This window comes from Stegostoma tigrinum, chromosome 13 (genome assembly GCF_030684315.1).
Source record: "Stegostoma tigrinum isolate sSteTig4 chromosome 13, sSteTig4.hap1, whole genome shotgun sequence".
NCBI lineage: Eukaryota > Metazoa > Chordata > Chondrichthyes > Orectolobiformes > Stegostomatidae > Stegostoma > Stegostoma tigrinum.
Genome location: NC_081366.1, coordinates 11,564,461 through 11,583,815, shown reverse-complemented (window position 1 = coordinate 11,583,815; position 19,355 = coordinate 11,564,461). Strand labels below are relative to the sequence as shown.

The window sequence follows — 19,355 nt, the reverse complement described above, 5'->3', positions numbered from 1 at the left end:
GGGTGTACAGAGATGATACAGCAGTTTCAGATCTGTTGGGTGTACAGAGATGATACAGCAGTTTTGGATCTGTCCAGTGTTGGGTGTGCAGAGGTGATGCAGCAGTTTTGGATCTGTCCAGTGTTGGGTGTGCAGAGGTGATGCAGCAGTTTTGGATCTGTCCAGTGTTGGGTGTACAGAGATGATGCAGCAGTTTTGGATCTGTCCAGTGTTGGGTGTACAGAGATGATGCAGCAGTTTTGGATCTGTCCAGTGTTGGGTGTACAGAGGTGATACCGCAGTTTTGGATCTGTCCAGCGTTGGGTGTACAGAGATGATGCAGCAGTTTCAGATCTGTTGGGTGTACAGAGATGATACAGCAGTTTTGGATCTGTCCAGTGTTGGGTATGCAGAGGTGATGCAGCAGTTTTGGATCTGTCCAGTGTTGGGTGTACAGAGATGATACAGCAGTTTTGGATCTGTCCAGTGTTGGGTGTACAGAGATGATACAGCAGTTTTGGATCTGTCCAGTGTTGGGTGTACAGAGGTGATGCAGCAGTTTTGGATCTGTCTAGTGTTGGGTGTACAGAGGTGATACAGCAGTTTTGGATCTGTCCAGTGTTGGGTGTACAGAGGTGATGCAGCAGTTTTGGATCTGTCCAGTGTTGGGTGTACAGAGGTGATGCAGCAGTTTTGGATCTGTCTAGTGTTGGGTGTACAGAGGTGATACAGCAGTTTTGGATCTGTCCAGTGTTGGGTGTACAGAGATGATACAGCAGTTTTGTATCTGTCCAGTGTTGGGTGTACAGAGGTGATGCAGCAGTTTTAGTTCTGTACCCTTTTTGTTCTTCTTTGACAGAACAAACTGAACTCAGACAAGATCTTGCAATTACTGCTATTGTGATTCTTTGAAGAGCTGGACATAGTTGATTACTTTTGCAGTGTTATGGTGGCATGCACATATGCACACAGACTTCCAAACACAGTAATCGGTGTTGATGTGCCGATCACGGCCTTGATGTCCAGTTCTGGAAGTTGCTACTGTGCTATGTAGCTGGTAAGAATGTTATAGGGAATGCTGCTCAAAGTGTCACCTTTTTTAATTGTTTGCTCCAGTTTTCTGGAGTAGATTTGAACCTGTAGCCTCTGTTGGATTGTGGGTTTTGCTGGCAAGACCAACAGTTGTTTCTCTTCCTTGGTTTATGTCAGATGTCCACTTTCTGGTCTACAGCCATCACTCTAAACTCTTGTTCATGTGAGTTGTGGTGGTTGACTGTGTTGGATTATTTTCTCCTGCTTTCTCTGTCTGACAGGGCTGCTGGTGGGCACCCTGGATGTTGTTCTGGACTCGAGTGCACGTGTCGCTCCGTATAGGATCCTCCATCAGACTCAGGACTCCCAGGTGTACTGGAACATTGCATGTGGTAAGCAACAAGGGTGAACAGGTACAGAGTTGCTGGAAAAGCTCAGCAGGTCTGGCAGCATCTGTGAAGGATAAAACAGAGTTAACGTTTTGGGTCCAGTGACCCTTCCTCAGAACTCGGGGTTCTGAGGAAGGGCCACTGGACCGGCAACGTTATCTAAATATTTTTTTTCCTTCATAGAAGCTGCCAGACCCCTGCTGAGCTTTTCCAGCAACTTTGTTTTTGTTCCTGATTTACAGCATCTGCAGTTCTTTTTGTTTTTATTAAGGGTGAACAGACACCCTGACAGACAGGGTGGTGAAAATGACAAAAAGCAGGATCCTATATGGGAACATAGGAGTGGGATGCGGCCATTCAGCCCCTCAACACTGCCCTGCAACTGAATAAGATCATGGCTGATCTGGTTATGGACTCAACTATGTCCTTTGTTTTCCCTTGTCTGTCTGGCATCCCACCATCTACCCATCCTGCTGTAACCTTCCTCAGTCATAGAATTGCGCTACATGGTTTATTGCTTCCCAAATGGTTTCCATCTGCTGATCCCTTCATGGTGCTTGTCAGTTGCTTTGCCCTGACAACAGAGCGGATTGGAAGGTATCGGGGATGGAATGAGGATGTGACGGTGATGCCCTGGGAATGTGGATGGTGAGGCTGTCACACATGTAGAGATTTTGAGTGAAGGCCACTTGCCTTTTACTTGGGTTTGTGAGAGAAGGGATTGGGCCAGTTAGGCCACGCCCACTATGATCAAACGTGTGAGAATTAAAATTTAAAGGGGCTATGCAGTGGTTAAGCTCATCAGCCACCTCTGGGTTTGCAGCATCAAAATGTTAGTTTGAATAGCACTGATGTAGGTGGAGGACATTCGGTTCACCATATCCGTACTGGCTGTTTGAAACAGCTGCCAAAGCAGTCCCATACCTTTATTCCTTTAGTCATTCATGGGATGAAGGCATCACTGACAAGGCAGCATTTATTGCACATCCCTAATTGCCCAGAGGGCAGTTCAGAGTCAGCCACATTGCTGTGTCACATGTAGGCCAGACCAGGTAAGGATGGCAGTTTTCCTTCCCTAAAGGATATTAGTGAACCAGATGGGCTTTTCCGAAAATCAGCAATGGATTCATTATCATCATTAAACTCTTAATTCCAGTTGTTTATTAAATTCAAATCCCACCATCTGCCTTGGTGGGATTCGAACCCAGGTCCCCAGAACATTATCTGGGTCTCTGGATTAACAGTCCGGCGATAATACCGCTGCACCATTGCCTCCCCTGTTCTGGGCTCTTTCCCTTTGTCCTACAGAATTTCCCACTTCAGGTGTTTATCCATTTCCCTTTAGAAAGTTTGCATTGAATATGCTTCCATTTCCCTTCAGGCAAAGCAATTCAGATCATCATCATGCAACTGTAGTTTTTAAAATCAATCTAAAATTCTCCTCATGTCACCTGTACTTCCTCTTGGTTTAGTTTTGGTTCTGTATCCAAGGCACTGATTTGGATGTTTCGTATATGTGTTGCCCACTGGTTTAGGTACCTCCAGGAAGGAGATCACAGAACATTGGGAATGGCTGGAGCTCAATCTCTTACAGACTCTATCGGTCTTTGAGAATGAAGATGATGTGACAACCTTTGTCAAGGGGAAAGTTCAGGTTAGTGGCAAAGTAATTAGCAAACCTGTAATGTGAATTTTGAGCACTGACTCTGCTGCTTTCCTTTCCCATGGAAAAAGTGCACTTGCCTGTGAAGGTGGGATGGTGGCAAAATGGTAGTGTTGCTGGAATGGATATCCAGAGGCCCACGCTGATGATCTGGAGACATGGGTTCAAATCCCACCGTGGGAGCACGTGGAATTTAATTTGTTTAGCTTTTTTTTAAGCCAGATTGATTTAAGTACGATTGACCAAATGGTCTCACTGTGTGCTACAATCTTTCTGTGGCTGTATCAATTTAGATCAAAAAAAAGTGTAGAATTGAAAGCCAGTCATAGAGATGGTGACCACGAAAACTATTATCAATTGTCTCAAAATCTAACTGGTTCATTAATGGCAAATAGGGAGGGAAATCTGCCATTCTTATGGCCTACGTGGCAATATGGTTGACTATCCTATGAAATGGCTTGGGAAGCCGCTCAGTTCAAGAGTAATTAGGGGTGAGCAACAAATGTTGACCACATCTCATTAAAGAATTTTCAAAAAATGTACCTGGGAATCCACTACATGCTGATACTAAATTCCTCCCTTATCACTTAGAGTTGCTCAAATCATAACTTCAGTATTGCAGCTGGGGTGTCATGGAATGTCCTGCTTACATTGAGCTCAACGACAAGTTAGATTTATACAGCCCCTTTGCTGCTTTCTTTTAAAAAATGCCCCAAGGCACTTCACAGGAATCGCATCAAACAAGATTTGATAACGAGCCACGTCAGGAGATATTATGACAGGTGACCAAAAGCTTGGCCAGTGAGCTACATTTTGGAGGGTGTCTTCAAAAAAGCAGCATGTGATAGGTAGAGAAAGTTCTCAATCTTGGGGTCCAGGCTACTGAAAACAAGGCCATCTGTGCTTGGGTGATGAAAACCCAAAGATGTGCAAGAGGCTATAATTGGAGAGGTGCAGGGATCTCCAAAGAGTTGCAGAGATCAGGGGAGGTCGGAAAGGTTTGAATACAAAATTAAGTTCCTGAGACTGGTGCAAATGTTTGTCATGAGCAAGCTGGCATTGTTTGGATGTGGAATTCGTCGCTAAAATGGTGATGGAAGTGGATTCAGTTGTGACTTTGAAAAGAGGATTGAACAGATACTTGAAAAGAAATGCTGAACAAAAAGTGGGCTAATTAGACAGGCCATTGAGAGTCTGCAGAAAGGCATGACAAGCCTGATAGCTTTCTGCCTGTTTGTGTTTTCTCATGATTGCACAGATTTTTGTTAATTTGAAAGTATCCAATTATATGGGGCAAACATTTGCAGATGGGAATAAGGCGCAGAGCAGGCATGTTCTAATTTAGTTATGGAAGTAGCTTGAAGGGCTGAATGGCCTCCATATATTTGGAGTGCCCATGCAGGATGGGAATATCTGTAGGTCCCTGAGAGATTGGCCGCCTCGGGTCTGTATTTGGAACAAACATAGAGAATCTGGTGAGACTGAGCAAGTCTGGCAGCATCTGTGGAGAGACACATCTTTGAGTCCAGTATGCCTCTTCCACTCGGATGCTGCCAGACCTCCTGAGTTTGTCCAGTATTCTCTGTTTGTCTCAGCGATTGCAATATTTTGCCTTATTAACATCTTGTTCAGTCTTCAAAGAAACAGAGTTGAAATTGAGTTTGGGCTCTTCATTGAGGGAGCTCATGCCTGAACTGATCTCACTGATTAACGATTGCTGTTGTTCAAGACCATTCAGCCCCTAGGGCCATACACATGAAGTCACAGCTGATCTGCGTCTTGACTTAATTTATTGGTCTTGGTTCCGTTACTATCTCTGTTCTACTGAAGTAGTCATCTCTGCTTTGATATTTTCATTTGCTGCTTTGCCAACATCAACAGCTTTTTGGAAGAGAGTTGCAGATAGTCACTGTCCTTTGTGGAAGAAATACGTTCAACCTCCACCCCCCCAATCCCACTCTGAGTGGGGGTCTAGCTCTGATTGGTCATGCCCCTTTATTCTGTTTTCCCCGGACCACCACCGCAACTGAAGGGAAGGTTTCCTGTCTGTGTCCCCCATGTAATCCTTTAACCGAGTGCACCACCTTGATTAGATCTTCCCTTAATCTTCTTAATTTGCAGGGTATCCTCGCTGAGGAAAACAAAAACAAAGAGGTGAAGGAGGACGAGGATTCTGGAAAGTTCAAGGAGGCGGAATTGAAAATGAGGAAGCTGTTTGGAATGCCAGAGGTGGAGAAGTTGGTGAATTACTACTCGTGCAGTTATTGGAAAGGCAGAGTGCCTTGGCAGGGGTGGATTTACCTCAGTGTCAATCACCTTTGCTTCTACTCCTTCCTGCTGGGAAAGGAAGGTGAGAAATTCCACAAATATCCTTTCATTCCAGGTGACTGCTTGGTGCTGACAGCACAGTCACAGAGCAAAGCAATGGGTGGTCTTCTGGAGGGATGGAATTGGGCAGCAGACAAGTTAGGTTAAATTCATATCGAGTTTTGGTGAGGCAACCTTGAAACGCACAAAGTGCCAGAGAAACTCAGCCAGTCTGGCAGCATTTGTGGAGAGAGAAACAGTGTTACAGTGAAACGGTAACAAGTATGTTAGACCAGGGAAACCCAGTGGATGTTATCTATCTAGACTTCCAAAAGGCCTTTGATAAGGTGCCTCACGGGAGGCTGCTGAGCAAGGTGAGGGCCCATGGTGTTCGAGGTGAGCTACTGGCTTGGATTGAGGATTGGCTGTCCGACAGAAGGCAGAGAGTTGGGATAAAAGGCTCTTTTTTGGAATGGCAACCAGTAGTGAGTGGTATCCTGTAGCGTTCAGGGTTGGGGCCGCAGCTGTTCACCTTATATATTAATGATCTAGATGAAGGGACTGAGAGCATTTTGGCAAAGTTTGCCGATGATATGAAGATAGGTGGATAGGCAGGTAGTACTGAGGAGGTGGGGAGGCTGCAGAAAGATTTGGACAGTTTAGGAGAGTGGTCCAGGAAATGGCTGATGAAATTCACCATGAGCAAATGCGAAGTTTTGCACTTTTGGAAAAAAGAATACAGGCATGGACTATTTTCTAAACAGCGAAAAAATTCATAAAGCTGAAGTGCAAAGGGATCTCGGAGTGTTGGTCCAGGATTCTCTAAAAGTTAACTTGCAGATAGAGTCCATGATTGAGAAAGCGAATGTAATATTTTCATTTATCTCAAGAGGGTTGGAATATAAAAGCAGCGATGTGCTTCTGAGGCTTTATAAGGCTCTAGTTAGGCCCCATTTAGAATACTGAGTCCAATTTTGGGCCCCACACCTCCGGAAGGACATACTGGCACTGGAGAGTGTCCAGCGGAGATTCACACAGATGATCCCTGGAATGGTAGGTTTAACGTATGATGAACGAATAAGGATCCGGAGAGTGTATTCATTAGAGTTGAGAAGGTTGAGGGGAGATCTAATAGAAACTTACAAGATCATATATGGTTTAGAAGGGGTGGACGCTAGGAAGTTGTTTCCGTTAGGTGGGGAGACTAGGACCTGTGCGCACAGCCTTAGAATTAGAGGGGGTAAATTTGAAAAGGAAATGAGGAGACATTTCTTCAGCCAGAGAGTGGTGGGCCTGTGGAATTCATTGCCACGGAGTACAGTGGAGGCCGGGACGTTAGATGCCTTCAAGGCAGAGATCGATAAATTCTTGATCTCACAAGGAATCAAGGGCTACAGGGAGAGTGCAGGGAAGTGGAATTGAAATGCCCATCAGCCATGATTTATATGGCGGAGTGGACTCGATGGGCCGAATGGCCTTACTTTCACTCCTATGTCTTATGGTCTTATGGTTACCGTTCTGAGTCCCTGTTTGAGTCTCCTTCAGAACTTCAGAAGTGAGCAGTCACTGTATTACTATAATAAATCCAGCACCTTGATGCGACCACAACTGTTTCCATTTGATAAGGCCATTATATAGGCACTGGAGAAGGAACTGGGGATTTACAACGGTAATAAGAGTAAGTGCTACTTCTGCAGTTCTAAAGCATTAACTTGAAATATTACCTTGGCTTGTCAGATACTCCCAGATCTACTGAGTTTCTCCAGCATTTTCTGTGCTTGCCCATTTTAGTTACATCTTTGCAAATTTCTGCAGTGGTGAAGTTTAGGAGCTGGGTTGAGATATTACTCGACCTAACAAGGAATTACTTTGACTAATGAAGCTGCTCCTCTTGTTCCAGTGAAGTTGGTAATCCGCTGGGTTGATGTGACCCAGCTGGAAAAGAACGCCACTCTTCTCTTCCCTGAATGCATCAAGGTGAGCACTAGAGACCAGGAGCACTACCTCTCCATGTTCCTCAACATCAGTGAGACCTTCAAACTAATGGAGCAACTGGCCAACATAGCCATGAGGCAACTGCTGGACAATGAGGGCTTCTCCGAAGACAAGTATCTGCCTAAGCTCAGGAAGTCACTCAAAAATGTCTCAATGCTTAAACGGTTTGTTTGTAACATTTCTTTCTTTCTTCTCTGGTGCTTTTAATGTGATTTTGCAACTGCAACCAGCCCTCAGCTGGGTGCTCGCGATGGAAGTGATAACATTTCTCGCTGCATGTCTCAAGTGATGAAGAGACCAAATCAGTCTAATCTGAGCTGAGGTCGCAGCTCTGAGGTTAACCTCTCCGTTAGCTCGGCTGATAGCTGTCATGAGGTTGTTACTGTCAGAACTTAAAGGTTGGAGAATGTCAAACTTCTTTGGAGCAGTGAGGGAACTTTAGCCCAGTGTTTTACGGCTCTCTCAACTTGCAGGCCCAGGTAATTCATTTAACTGATCAATTAACTTTTGCAGCTGTGTACAAAAGGTTTGACACTTTTGCATTAATAACAGCAGCCTCTGTCCTTCAAAGTAATGCTTGTAGTCAAAACCTGTCTCAGTCATGTGACTATGTAAATATAATGGTCACTGGCTCTTTGACCACATCTTCAAAGTATTTTTTGGCTGTCTCCATTTCTTTTTGTCACTTATCACATTCCTTCTCTCCCTTGTCCTCCTGGGTACCTTCACCCTAGGACATTCTGTCGCTTTGAGTTGCCAGTGTCCTTGTGATGCTGTTACTATTGCCATCCTCACTCCTGGTGGGTACCTGTCATGACTCATTGGTAACTTGAAGAAATTATTTCCTCTTGGGGGAGAATTGAGAAGGGGGAAAATTCTTAATCAAAGCCAAAAGAATTGCTCATCCCAGAAATCAGAAACATAAACAAAAATTGCTGGAAAGGCTATTGGCCTGGCAGCATCTGTGGAGAGAAATCAGAGTTAACGTTTCAGCTTGAGTGACCCTTCCTTGGAACTGATGGTAACTCAGAAAAGATTTTTCTTGGGGAAGTGGGTTAGGAGTAAATGATAGGTGGGGATAGAGCCCAAATAGAGAGAAGAACAGTTGGACAGACAAAGGAGTGGATGACGAGCTAACTGGGAAAATGAATAGCTATTAATGGGCAATTAGTGGCTAGCAATAATTGTGTGTAATAGTAGACCATGTATAACTAGGCCTGGTGTATGGGAATTGCGGTAAGGAAATGGGAGAAGGTGCTTCAAGCCCTAAAATGATGAACTTGATGTAGAATTCCCAAGCAGAAAGTAAGATGCTGTTCTTCTAGCTTGCTTGTTCCAATGCTCCAGAAGATCAGTACATGAGACAGAACTGGTGGCTAGGGCAACAAGGTGATGTGTTGTGGAGAGAACATGGATGTTCTGCAAAGTGGTCACCCAGTCTACACTTAGTTTCCCCAATGTAGAGGAGATCACATTATGAGAAGCGAATGCAGTAGACTAGATTGTGTGAAGTGCAGGTAAAGTATGTTCCTTCACCTGGAAGGTGTGTTTGGGCCCTTGAATGCTGAGGAGGGAGGAGTTAAACACCCAGCTGTTACACCTTGTGCGTTGCAGGGGAAGGGCTGTGTGGGAGGTGTTGCTAGTGAAGGAGGAGTGGACCAATGTGTCGCAGGGGGAATGGTCGCTGCAGAAGGCTGACAAGGGAGTGGAGGGGAATATGTATCTGATAGTGGCATCCCACTGGAGATGATGGAAATGGTGGCTAATGATCCTTTAGATGTGGATGCTGGTGGGATGGTAGGTGTGGACAAGGGGGACCCTTTCGCTATTGTGGGAGGGAAGAGAGAGGGTGAGGGCTGAAATGCAGATGATACATTGGACGCAGCTGAGGGCCCTGTCAACTATGCTGCTGGCAGATCCTCACTTGAGGAAGAATGTGGACATTTTGGAGGCCCCCAAAGTTGGCATCATCAGAACAGATAAGAAGGAGCAGAGGATTTGGGAGAATGGAATAGAGTTTTTACAAGAAGCAGGATGTGAGGATATACAGTCAAAGTAACAATGGGAGTCGGTTGGGAAATGGGGAAAAAAAACTGTTTAGGAAGGGAATGAAAGAGCCAAAGATAGACCAGATGTAGATGAGAGCGGGGTGGAAATTGGAAGCAAAATTTAATAAACATTTCCAATTCTGGATGAGAGAGGGAAGCAGCACCGATGATCTCATTGATATACTGGAGAAAGAGTTGTGGTTGGGGGCCAGAATGGGACTGGAGCAAGAATGTACCCCACAACGAGACATACATAACTGGGGCACATGCGGGTACCCACGACCACGCGACTGACTTGAAGAAAGTGAGAGGAGTTAAAAGAGAACTTGTATTCAAAAGTGACTTTTCAAAAGTGGCTCTCACTTTATTTGTATAACATTGATAATTGGGCTGATACTCCCAGAACAGCATTGAAGCAATAATGAAGCATTAAACTGACAGTCTCTGTGCCCTGTGTCTGAAATCCCCCTGATCTCAGGAAGAGCAGGGGAACATTCCTGTGCAAATATTTATCCTTTAGCTAAAATAAATAGATTTTCATCTGCTCATTTACCACATTGAATGTTTGCTGTGTGTGAGTTGGATGCTAAGCTTCCTACATGACAACAATAACCACGCTTCAACAGGTACATCATTAGCTACAGAAAATATCATGAGCTGGTGAAACGTGCAAATGCATGTTTATTTTTCCTTTAATGGTGGATGTCTACATGATGAGTTTCAGTCTTTGGAGCTGGAAAAAAGATTCAAGGTGTTTAGTCTTAATACATACTGATAAGCAACTTTTCCAGTTGCCATTTGCCTAGTTTTTCATTTTATAGCTGTCTCTCTAGAAGATTTTTTTTCCTTACCTTTTTTCACTGATTGTCCCATTTACCTGCAGGGACCTAGATGCTCGGGCCAAGAGTGAGCGATACAGATCCATGTTTCAGCTCCCAAAAGATGAGAGATTGGACGGTCACACAGAGTGCACTCTTTGGACTCCCTTCAATAAAATGCACATCATGGGACAGATGTTCGTCTCCAACAATTATATCTGCTTTGCAAGTAAAGAGGAGGATGTCTGCAATCTAATTATACCGCTGCGTGAGGTGAGATAGGCACTTGCTCTCTAGGTGACCTGGTGCTGAAATTTTTTCAACACAAAGTGCAGGCTGTCTCATTCTAATTCCTGCATTTTTTAAAAATTAAATGTCAAATGAATTTCAATGTAAGTAATTGTGAGGTGATACGTTTTGTTAGAAAGAATAGGGAAATTGTGCAAGGGTGGGATAATTGTCTAAATACGGTAATGGAGTGGAGTTATTTGGGAGTATAAGTACACTTCATAAAAGGCAACAACACAGGTTATTCAGGCAGTTAAAGAAAATACAAGCTGAGAACTGGGTTCATTTCCAGAACGATCTATTTTGAATTTGTATTAAATGGTAGAGCACACTTGTGTGAGATTCTGGTCTTCGTGTTGTTAAAACAAATTGGAGACATTGTTGATGGTACAAAAAAGATTTACAAGGATGACACCGGAGCAGAGAGGTTAATGTATTCGGAGTCTTCTCCGCCGAGCAGGGGAAGCTTTGACAATTCTGACGCAGTTCATTGAGGTAAAATGCTGAGTGAATTAAAAGTTTAAAGCTAAGTACAACTTTGGCTGTAATGTGTCCAAGTCTTGATCTTTGACTGTGAGATGATGTATCATTTTGTATGTTCCACTAGGTGACAATTGTGGAGAAAGCAGATAGCTCCAGTGTCTTACCCAGTCCTTTGTCCATCAGTACCAAGAACAAAATGACTTTCCTTTTCGCTAACCTAAAGGACAGGGATTTTCTGGTGCAGAGAATCTCGGACTTTCTACAACGAACGCCATCTAGGAGACGTTCCATTAAGGAAGAGCTGCAGAACTCCAAGTGCATAGAAAGTGAGGTAAATCAGAATCTGCTTTCTTCGATTTGATATTCTTAGCACTGTTTTCAAATCCTTCATTGTCTCGCCCCCTTTCTCTTTCTTCAGTCTTCCCATTATATTCCCGGTTTCTAATCACCACAGTTTTGGTGGCTGCGGTCTTGGCCGTAAGCCCTGGAATTTTCCCAATGAACCTCTCAATCTCTAAAATGCTTCTTTGACCAAACTTATAGTCACCTGCCCAGATACATCTTGACGTGGTCCAGCATCAAATTGTTTGATAATTACTCCTTGGGACAGTTTACAAAGATAGTTAACTAAGATTAACAATTCCTGCTGCAATCCCATGTCAACCATAGTCCATCCAATCAGTACCCTCCTTTTTGGTTGCATAAATTATTGTTCCCATTCTGAATTTGGTTTTCTTGTGATTCAGTCCTGATGAATGCAAGACGAAAATATTTGTTTGTGACTCTCCCTGGCAATGTTTATGTTGTGTACTGCAAGCAAATGCATTTCTGCTAGTTTTAAACGGTTTATTTCCCTTCCCCAGTTCTGCTCCTCACTCATTGCCTTCTGCCATTCTTGAGACAACTTCTACCTCATATATATTGGTGTCACAAAGGAGAAGGATGTTGCAGATATTCTAGTTAATGAAGAGGCATGTGAAATATTAGGCAAAATATACCCAATAGAAAGCGAAGTACCAGAGGGACTGACATCCTTGAAAATAAATCTCCTGAGGTCAGATGAATTGTATTCTAAGCTGTTAGGAAACCAGGAAGGGAGGAACAGATGCCCGGAGGATCATGTTACAGTCCTGTCTGATATACAAGAAGATTGGAGGTCTGTGAACATTGTACTATGTCCAAAACATGGTGTGAGGATCAGGACACATAATTATAGGCTGGTCGATTTTGATTTTGTGACTTGGAAAAGCATGGCTTAATCAGGGACAGCCAGCATACTTTTTGTCAAAGGGAAGATCGTGGACACTAACTTAATTTTCTAAAGAAGTAACAGGGGTGATTGATGAGAGTAGTGTAGTGAATGTTATCTACATGGATTTTGGTAAAGCATTTTGTAAGTTTCCATATGGTTGTTTGGTCAGAAAAATTAAAGCCCATGGAAGGGGGTTTGCACATTGGATTCAAAATTGTCTCAGGGAGTGGAAATAAAGGGTATTGGTGGACTGCTGTTTTTGGAAATGGGAAGTAGTTTCCAGTGGTTTTCCACAGATCTTGTTGTTTGTGGTAAGCATTAATGATTTAAACTTAAATGTGAGGCATGATTAGGAAATTTGCAGACAGCCAGGAAAAGCCAGGACAGTCAATAGTGTAGTGGAAAGCTGTTGGCGACAAGGTGATATTTGAATGGGTGAAAAAGTGGCAAATAGCATTCGGTCTGGGAAAGTGCAAGTTTACGTATTTGGGGAGGGCAAACAAATTGAAGGAACACTCAACAAACTGGAGGCTACTGAGAGGGATTGAGGACATTAGAGACCTTTGGGTGTATGCCCACAGGACCCCAAAGATGACATGACAGGTAGACAGATGGTGAAGGAGACATATTTTCCTTTATTGGTCAAAGTACGGAATATAAAAATATGAATCTAATGATGGAACTATATACGAGACTGGTTATGCCACAGCTGTTATGACACAATGTTAGAGAAGGACAGAATACCTTTGAATACTGTACAGCAGAGATGTATAAGAACGTTGGAGAGTTTGAAAATTGCAGCCAAAATGAAAGATTGGATAGGTGAGGGTTACTTTCCCTAGAACAGAGGAGGTTGAAGGATGATTTAGTTGAGATTCATTATTCAGGGAACAGATTTAAGCAAGAAGGATTAGAGGAGACCTGAGGAAAAACCTCTTCATCCTGAATGTGGTGGGTGTCTGGAATTAGTTGAGGAGGAAACCATCAGTTTGTTTAAAATGAACCTGGATCTGTACCTGAAGGTTTGTAACCTGCAAGGCTATGGACCAGGCTCTGAAAAGTGGGATGAGAATGGGCAGCTAGTTTATTCAAACGTGATGGGCTGAATGGCCTTTTTTTGCGCAGTACCTTTTCTATAATGGTTATCTCTAATTGTTGCACCAGTGCCATCCTTGATGAACTGTCCATCTTTCTCTCCACCTTCACCTAGCTTCCTGTTCTTCTTGAATGACCCTATACTGGGGACCCACTCCTTGTCATAGAGTCGTGGAGTTGTACAGCATGGAAACAGATCTTTCAGTCCAACCCGTCCGTGCTGACCAGATATCCAAAATTAATCTACTCCCACTTGCCAGCATTTGGACCATATCTGTCTAAACCCCTCCTGTTCATGTACCCATCCAGATGCCTTTTAAATGTCATAATTGTACCAGCCTGCTCTACTTTCTCTGGCAGCTCATTCTGTACATGCACCACCCTCTGCATGAAAGTGATGCCTCTTAGGTCCCTTTCAAACCTTTTCTGTCTCACCTTAAACGTATGACCTCTCCAGTTTTGGACCCGACCCCCACTTCTGTTAGCCACATCTCCGTATTGGTTATCAGATCATATTTACTTGTTTCAATGCGCACTATTAATATATTTACTTTATTAATGGTTAATGCATATTCAGATACAGAGTCTTCACTTCTGTAACATCTAGTCTTGACTGTTGGTTACTCTAATTAGGTCAAAGGTCAAGGGAAAGATTGTGGACTATATATCAGGCAGGCATGGAAACTCGGAAAGCCTCGTGCAGTCACACTCTCCTTTCCCTGACCTCTGACCCAATCAGAAGACCCTGTTCTGAAAATGTTAAGCTTTTTGAAGAGAACTTTGAGGTTCTAAGGAACCTGTGCTAATCACTGAGAGAAGTGATGACGGGGTTACCCAGAGTTTCTGGTGAGCTTTTTGTGGGTTTTTGTTTCAGGTTCTCCTGGAGCAGCGCAAAGTGTCCTCGCCCAGTCCCTCTACGCCCAGTCCAGGTGTCATCTTGGACAACACTGAAACTGCTCCCACCACCACCCGTGCGCTGATGACCATCTTCCGAAAAGAGCCAACGGAGGAACTCAGTCCGAAGATGGTACGATGGCTTCGGAGTGACCAGTTGATTCTGGAACAGCCTGTTCAGATGCAGCGGGGTTGGAGGGTTCGGCAGTGGGGAACAAGAGCAGGGAGGCTTGGAGGGATAACTCAACAGTGCAAGTTAATAAGCCTTAAAAGGAGAAGAAACCGAGCACAGGAGTTAATTTGTAAAGTGATCAAATAACCTCTTTGCTTCTCAATTCTAAATTTTGTTAGAGTCTTGGTCAGACAACACTTGTGGTCTCCGTCCCTAACAAAAAGGAAACAAAGGCAGTGGAATGGGTGCAGGAAGGATTTACTGGAAAGAGAGTAAAGCTGAGAGATTACACCTATCAGGCGATAGATGACTTTGAATATGTGGTTCCCAAAATACGCAACCACTGAGGGTTTTCATCACTTTGTACTTGGATTTTTTTTTATAGCATCCTTGATCCAGATTGGTGGCTGTGATTAATTGACAACATTATGTTGACATTGTACCATGCAATTACCACAAACCAAAAAGGGAAAAATAGGTGGCCTGATAGCAGTTCCTCAAAGTTCGTATGAAGGTTAGGTGACTTCTGATGAATGGTTACCTGCAAAGACGGGGCTCTTCTCTCTGGAGCAAAGAAGGGTAAAGGGGAATTTGACAGAGATGTTCAAAATCATGAAAAGGCTTTGTGGAGTAAGGGGGGCCTGTTTCATGTGACAGAGGATAATGGGAGGACACAAATTAAAGGCAGTTGGCGAAACAATAAGAAGCAACCTATGGAAATGATTTTGTCCACCTCAGTTTAACACTGGTACCTCTACATCATGGAAATGCTTTGGAATGGACCACCTAAAAAGTATGTGTGTCTTTATTTAATTGGTTAAAGAAAAATGTGTGAAAATCTTCTTGAGGTGTGGATTGGTATTGAGTGTGATGTGGGTGGAAGCAACATGTCACAATTCCATACTTTGACTGAAACATTCCAGGAGAATTAGTAATGTTGTGGTTGGTTGGCTGGCCGAGCTCATTCGTTGTTCTGCAGACATTTCAGTATCCTGTTGGATAACATCATCACTGCAGCGTCCGTTGAAGCACTATTGTGTTTTCCTGCCTGGTATTTAAACTCTAGTGCTCATTCAGCTGGATTACCTCACTTCCGGTTTTCCTTTGCGACGGAGTACATACAGGGTCTAGCTGTGTGTGTTTATTGATGGCTTTCTTAGTGGAATACCAGGCTTCTAGGAATTCCCGTGCTAGTCCCTGCTTTGCCTGTCCCGGGATCCTGGTCTTGTCCGAATCGAATTGGTGGTTTTCCTTATCCATGTGGATGGAAATGAGTGAATATTGGTCGTGTTTTTTTATTGCCAATTGATGTTTGTGTACCCTTATGGTTAATTTCCTTCCCGTTTGTCCAATCTAGTGTTTGTTACAATCTTTGCAGGGAACCAACTCAGCGAGCCAACCAATCACAACATCCACAATCCGAGCAACAAATCTGCTCTAAAGCCTTAAATTAATGATGTTCCTTATTGTTTCCTATTGAATGTCTCTTGTTTTTGGGCAGGCTAAGGAGAAGATGAAAGAGGAATCTTGGAACATTCACTTCTTTGAATTTGGCCGTGGGGTTTGTATGTATCGCACGTCAAAAACTCGTGACCTAGTGCTAAAGGGGATGCCAGAATCCCTGAGGGGAGAGCTGTGGCTGCTGTTCTCAGGTATTGCCATGAGCAGAGAAAATGAGATGTGGGATATTACATGATTGTATCTCCTTGAAATTGTAACATGGTTGGGATTATGTTGAGAGAGTTCTTTTGGCTAATTGTGCACTTTTGACAATCTCTAGCTGTAAATGTGTGTAATCTGCATTGGGCACCAAACTAAATAGAACATGGGATCAGGAGGAGCATATTCAACCCCTTCTGATAGTTATATAATCACTTGAACACTGACTCCATTTACTTATCATTGTTACACACCCTTAAAGCATATGTCCCAACAAATTCCAACAATCTTGATCAGGAAAACTCCCAGAATCTATAAATGTGCATGTGTTTTTCTTATGCCAAAAGCACTTGTATTTCTTAAATCTAATTTTTACTCCGAAATTTGTGTTCTACAGTGAATAGAATAATATTTGGCTTTGTTTAATTTGTACTTGTTCGGGTTACAGAGGGAAAGACATAGATTTTGTTTCATATTAACTTGGTTTGTTAATAATCCTGGGTTGCCTGGAAATTTGTCTACATGTACTTAAATGAGGCGTATCTGTAAAAGAAACCTTGAGGTGAACAGTTTCATGCTTAAAACAAGGTGGATAAGGGTATAAATTGGCTGTTTGCATAGCAATAAGTCATACAGTGACATAGGGAGACAGACGCAAACAACAATTATTTAGAAAGAGGGAGAGAATTATCTAGTGTCAGTGAGTGGGCACGTTTGTCTCCTTGTTCACAGAGAGAGAAGCAGATTGTTTAGAGAGAAAAGGCGTGTAACACCAGTGCAGTTTGGCAGTCTCCAAAATAGTCAAGGCAGTAGGAAGAAAATCCTGAGTGGCTCAGAAACTAGTAAGAGAAAAGCTCCATAAGCTGGAGAGAGCAACCTTATGGTCCTCTAGGAATATGGCAACTCTACCTTTACATGTTCACAGCAATAAAAAGGTAATTTCTTGATTGTAAAGCAATTTGGGACATCTTGCAGCTGTTAAAATGGATATAGAAATGCAATTTTGTCTTTTATTTTTCAATGCCAGCTATCTCATTTGTGCTCCTGAGATGCTGCTTGGCCTGCTGTGTTCATCCAGCCTCACATTTTATTATCTCATTCCCACCACTTCATTTCCCTCGCACAGCCTTCAAAATTGGAAGCAATTATGAGCTGGCACTAAGACTGGCTGCGTGAATTTTAAGTCACCTTCCTTCATTGTGCCTCTTCTTCCTTGGTCCCATTAGGTGCTCTGAATGAGATGGTGACACACCCAGGATACTATTCTGAACTGGTGCAAGAGTCTATGGGAAAGTATAACCTGGCGACTGAGGAGATTGAGAGGGATCTGCACCGCTCGATGCCTGAACACCCAGCCTTCCAGAACGAGATGGGCATTGCTGCCCTGCGGAGGGTGCTAACCGCCTACGCATTCCGTAACCCTAACATCGGGTACTGCCAGGTGATTATCCTCCAGAATCAGCCTTCTTACTGACAAGTAGAGAAGGAAGTGTCTTCAACATTGGGTGGGATTTGTGCACCTGAAACCATCTGGCTCAGTATTGCTTTTAATACAGAGTGAACTATAGAGCTGCTCCTTTATCTTTTGGTTAGGAGGAATTCCTGGCACCCCTCTCCCTCCCCCTCTTTTTTTTTCACTTTTTACCTCTCTCATTCTTCTTCCTCTATCTTTAGCTCTGTCTCTGTCTCTTTATCTTTTCCTCTCTCTTTCTTTCTTTCTTTCTTTCTTTCTTTCTTTCTTTCTTTCTATCTTTCTATTTCCCCTCTTTTCCCCTTTCCCCCCCACACCTCCGAAAAAAGCTGTTTTATTGCAGGGAGATCATTCCCACTTGTATACACTGTGCCCTTCTCTGAAAGGGAAGATACTGACCTCCTGATTCAACATTCCTTGTAGGCCATGAACATTGTCACCTCTGTCCTGTTGGTATACACTGTGCCCTTCTCTGAAAGGGAAGATACTGACCTCCTGATTCAACATTCCTTGTAGGCCATGAACATTGTCACCTCTGTCCTGTTGGTATACACTGTGCCCTTCTCTGAAAGGGAAGATACTGACCTCCTGATTCAACATTCCTTGTAGGCCATGAACATTGTCACCTCTGTCCTGTTGGTATACACTGTGCCCTTCTCTGAAAGGGAAGATACTGACCTCCTGATTCAACATTCCTTGTAGGCCATGAACATTGTCACCTCTGTCCTGTTGGTATACACTGTGCCCTTCTCTGAAAGGGAAGATACTGACCTCCTGATTCAACATTCCTTGTAGGCCATGAACATTGTCACCTCTGTCCTGTTGGTATACACTGTGCCCTTCTCTGAAAGGGAAGATACTGACCTCCTGATTCAACATTCCTTGTAGGCCATGAACATTGTCACCTCTGTCCTGTTGCTGTACTGCAATGAAGAAGAAGCTTTCTGGCTCCTGATTGCACTCTGTGAGAGGATGCTGCCTGATTACTACAACACCAGGGTAGTTGGTGAGTTGAAACAGTCCTTTTACCTTCAGTATTGGGCACTGTACCACAGGCCTTGGACAGATGTGCATCCAGCCAGGATCACCAGCATGTTACTGAGGTGTTATGTGAAGGGGACAATTTACAGAGGCGAGGCTTGTACTCCAAGTGTAGGCGATTAAAGATTAATCTAACTGAGATGTTTAAGGTGATTAAATAGATTGATCAGGGAGATGGAGATAATCTCCTTTCTCATGTGGGATAAGATTTGAGAACCCCTTAAACTTATAACTCATTATTAATAGGTAGTGGGTTGTGGAAGTGGTAAGATCTGCTGACTCTGTCCCTTTTTTGCGGTTACATTTATTCCCAGTCTCCTTGGACACTGGGGGCACACATTGTCTATCAGTGCTCTTGATGCCTTTAGAGAGAGGTAGCCACTGTCGGGGGTACAGTGCCTTATTTTCCTCTTCAACTCCAATTTGATTTAGTCCCTTCCTACTCTCCCTACATTTCTCCCCCTGGGTGCACCTTTGATGGTTTACATTTGCCCATAATGGGGTTTGGTTGTAAATGCTCAGTTGGATGCACGGGTCATTTTACTAGGTGGTGGTTACCGTTTTTTAAAAAAGCCAGAAATTATATTTGGTTATTACCAGTTTCCTCCAAATCCATTTTGATTTTGTCCCTTCCCACTCTCCCTAACCCCGTCCCCCTCACCTTTGACCGTTTCCATTGCCCAAAGTAGGCTTTGCTTGTAAATATTCAGTAAGTTACATGGATGTTTTGTTGCTGGTGATTTTGGTGGTGGGGATGTTGTGTGATAAT

General features: G+C 43.5%; 1 protein-coding gene across 2 annotated transcripts in view; it reads left to right on the top strand.

Annotated features, from left to right (window-relative positions):
- Nucleotides 1–19,355, top strand: part of LOC125458255 (TBC1 domain family member 9B-like) — a 62,890-nt gene that overhangs the window by 8,779 nt on the left and 34,756 nt on the right. For both annotated transcript variants that reach the window (XM_059650565.1, XM_059650564.1), the window contains exons 2-11: nucleotides 1,293–1,403; nucleotides 2,936–3,054; nucleotides 5,185–5,413; nucleotides 7,271–7,529; nucleotides 10,297–10,504; nucleotides 11,127–11,333; nucleotides 14,224–14,376; nucleotides 15,917–16,067; nucleotides 17,301–17,515; nucleotides 18,434–18,551. In XM_059650565.1, coding sequence (XP_059506548.1) covers nucleotides 1,293–1,403; nucleotides 2,936–3,054; nucleotides 5,185–5,413; nucleotides 7,271–7,529; nucleotides 10,297–10,504; nucleotides 11,127–11,333; nucleotides 14,224–14,376; nucleotides 15,917–16,067; nucleotides 17,301–17,515; nucleotides 18,434–18,551 — 1,770 coding nt within the window. The remainder of the gene's footprint in view (nucleotides 1–1,292; nucleotides 1,404–2,935; nucleotides 3,055–5,184; nucleotides 5,414–7,270; nucleotides 7,530–10,296; nucleotides 10,505–11,126; nucleotides 11,334–14,223; nucleotides 14,377–15,916; nucleotides 16,068–17,300; nucleotides 17,516–18,433; nucleotides 18,552–19,355) is intronic.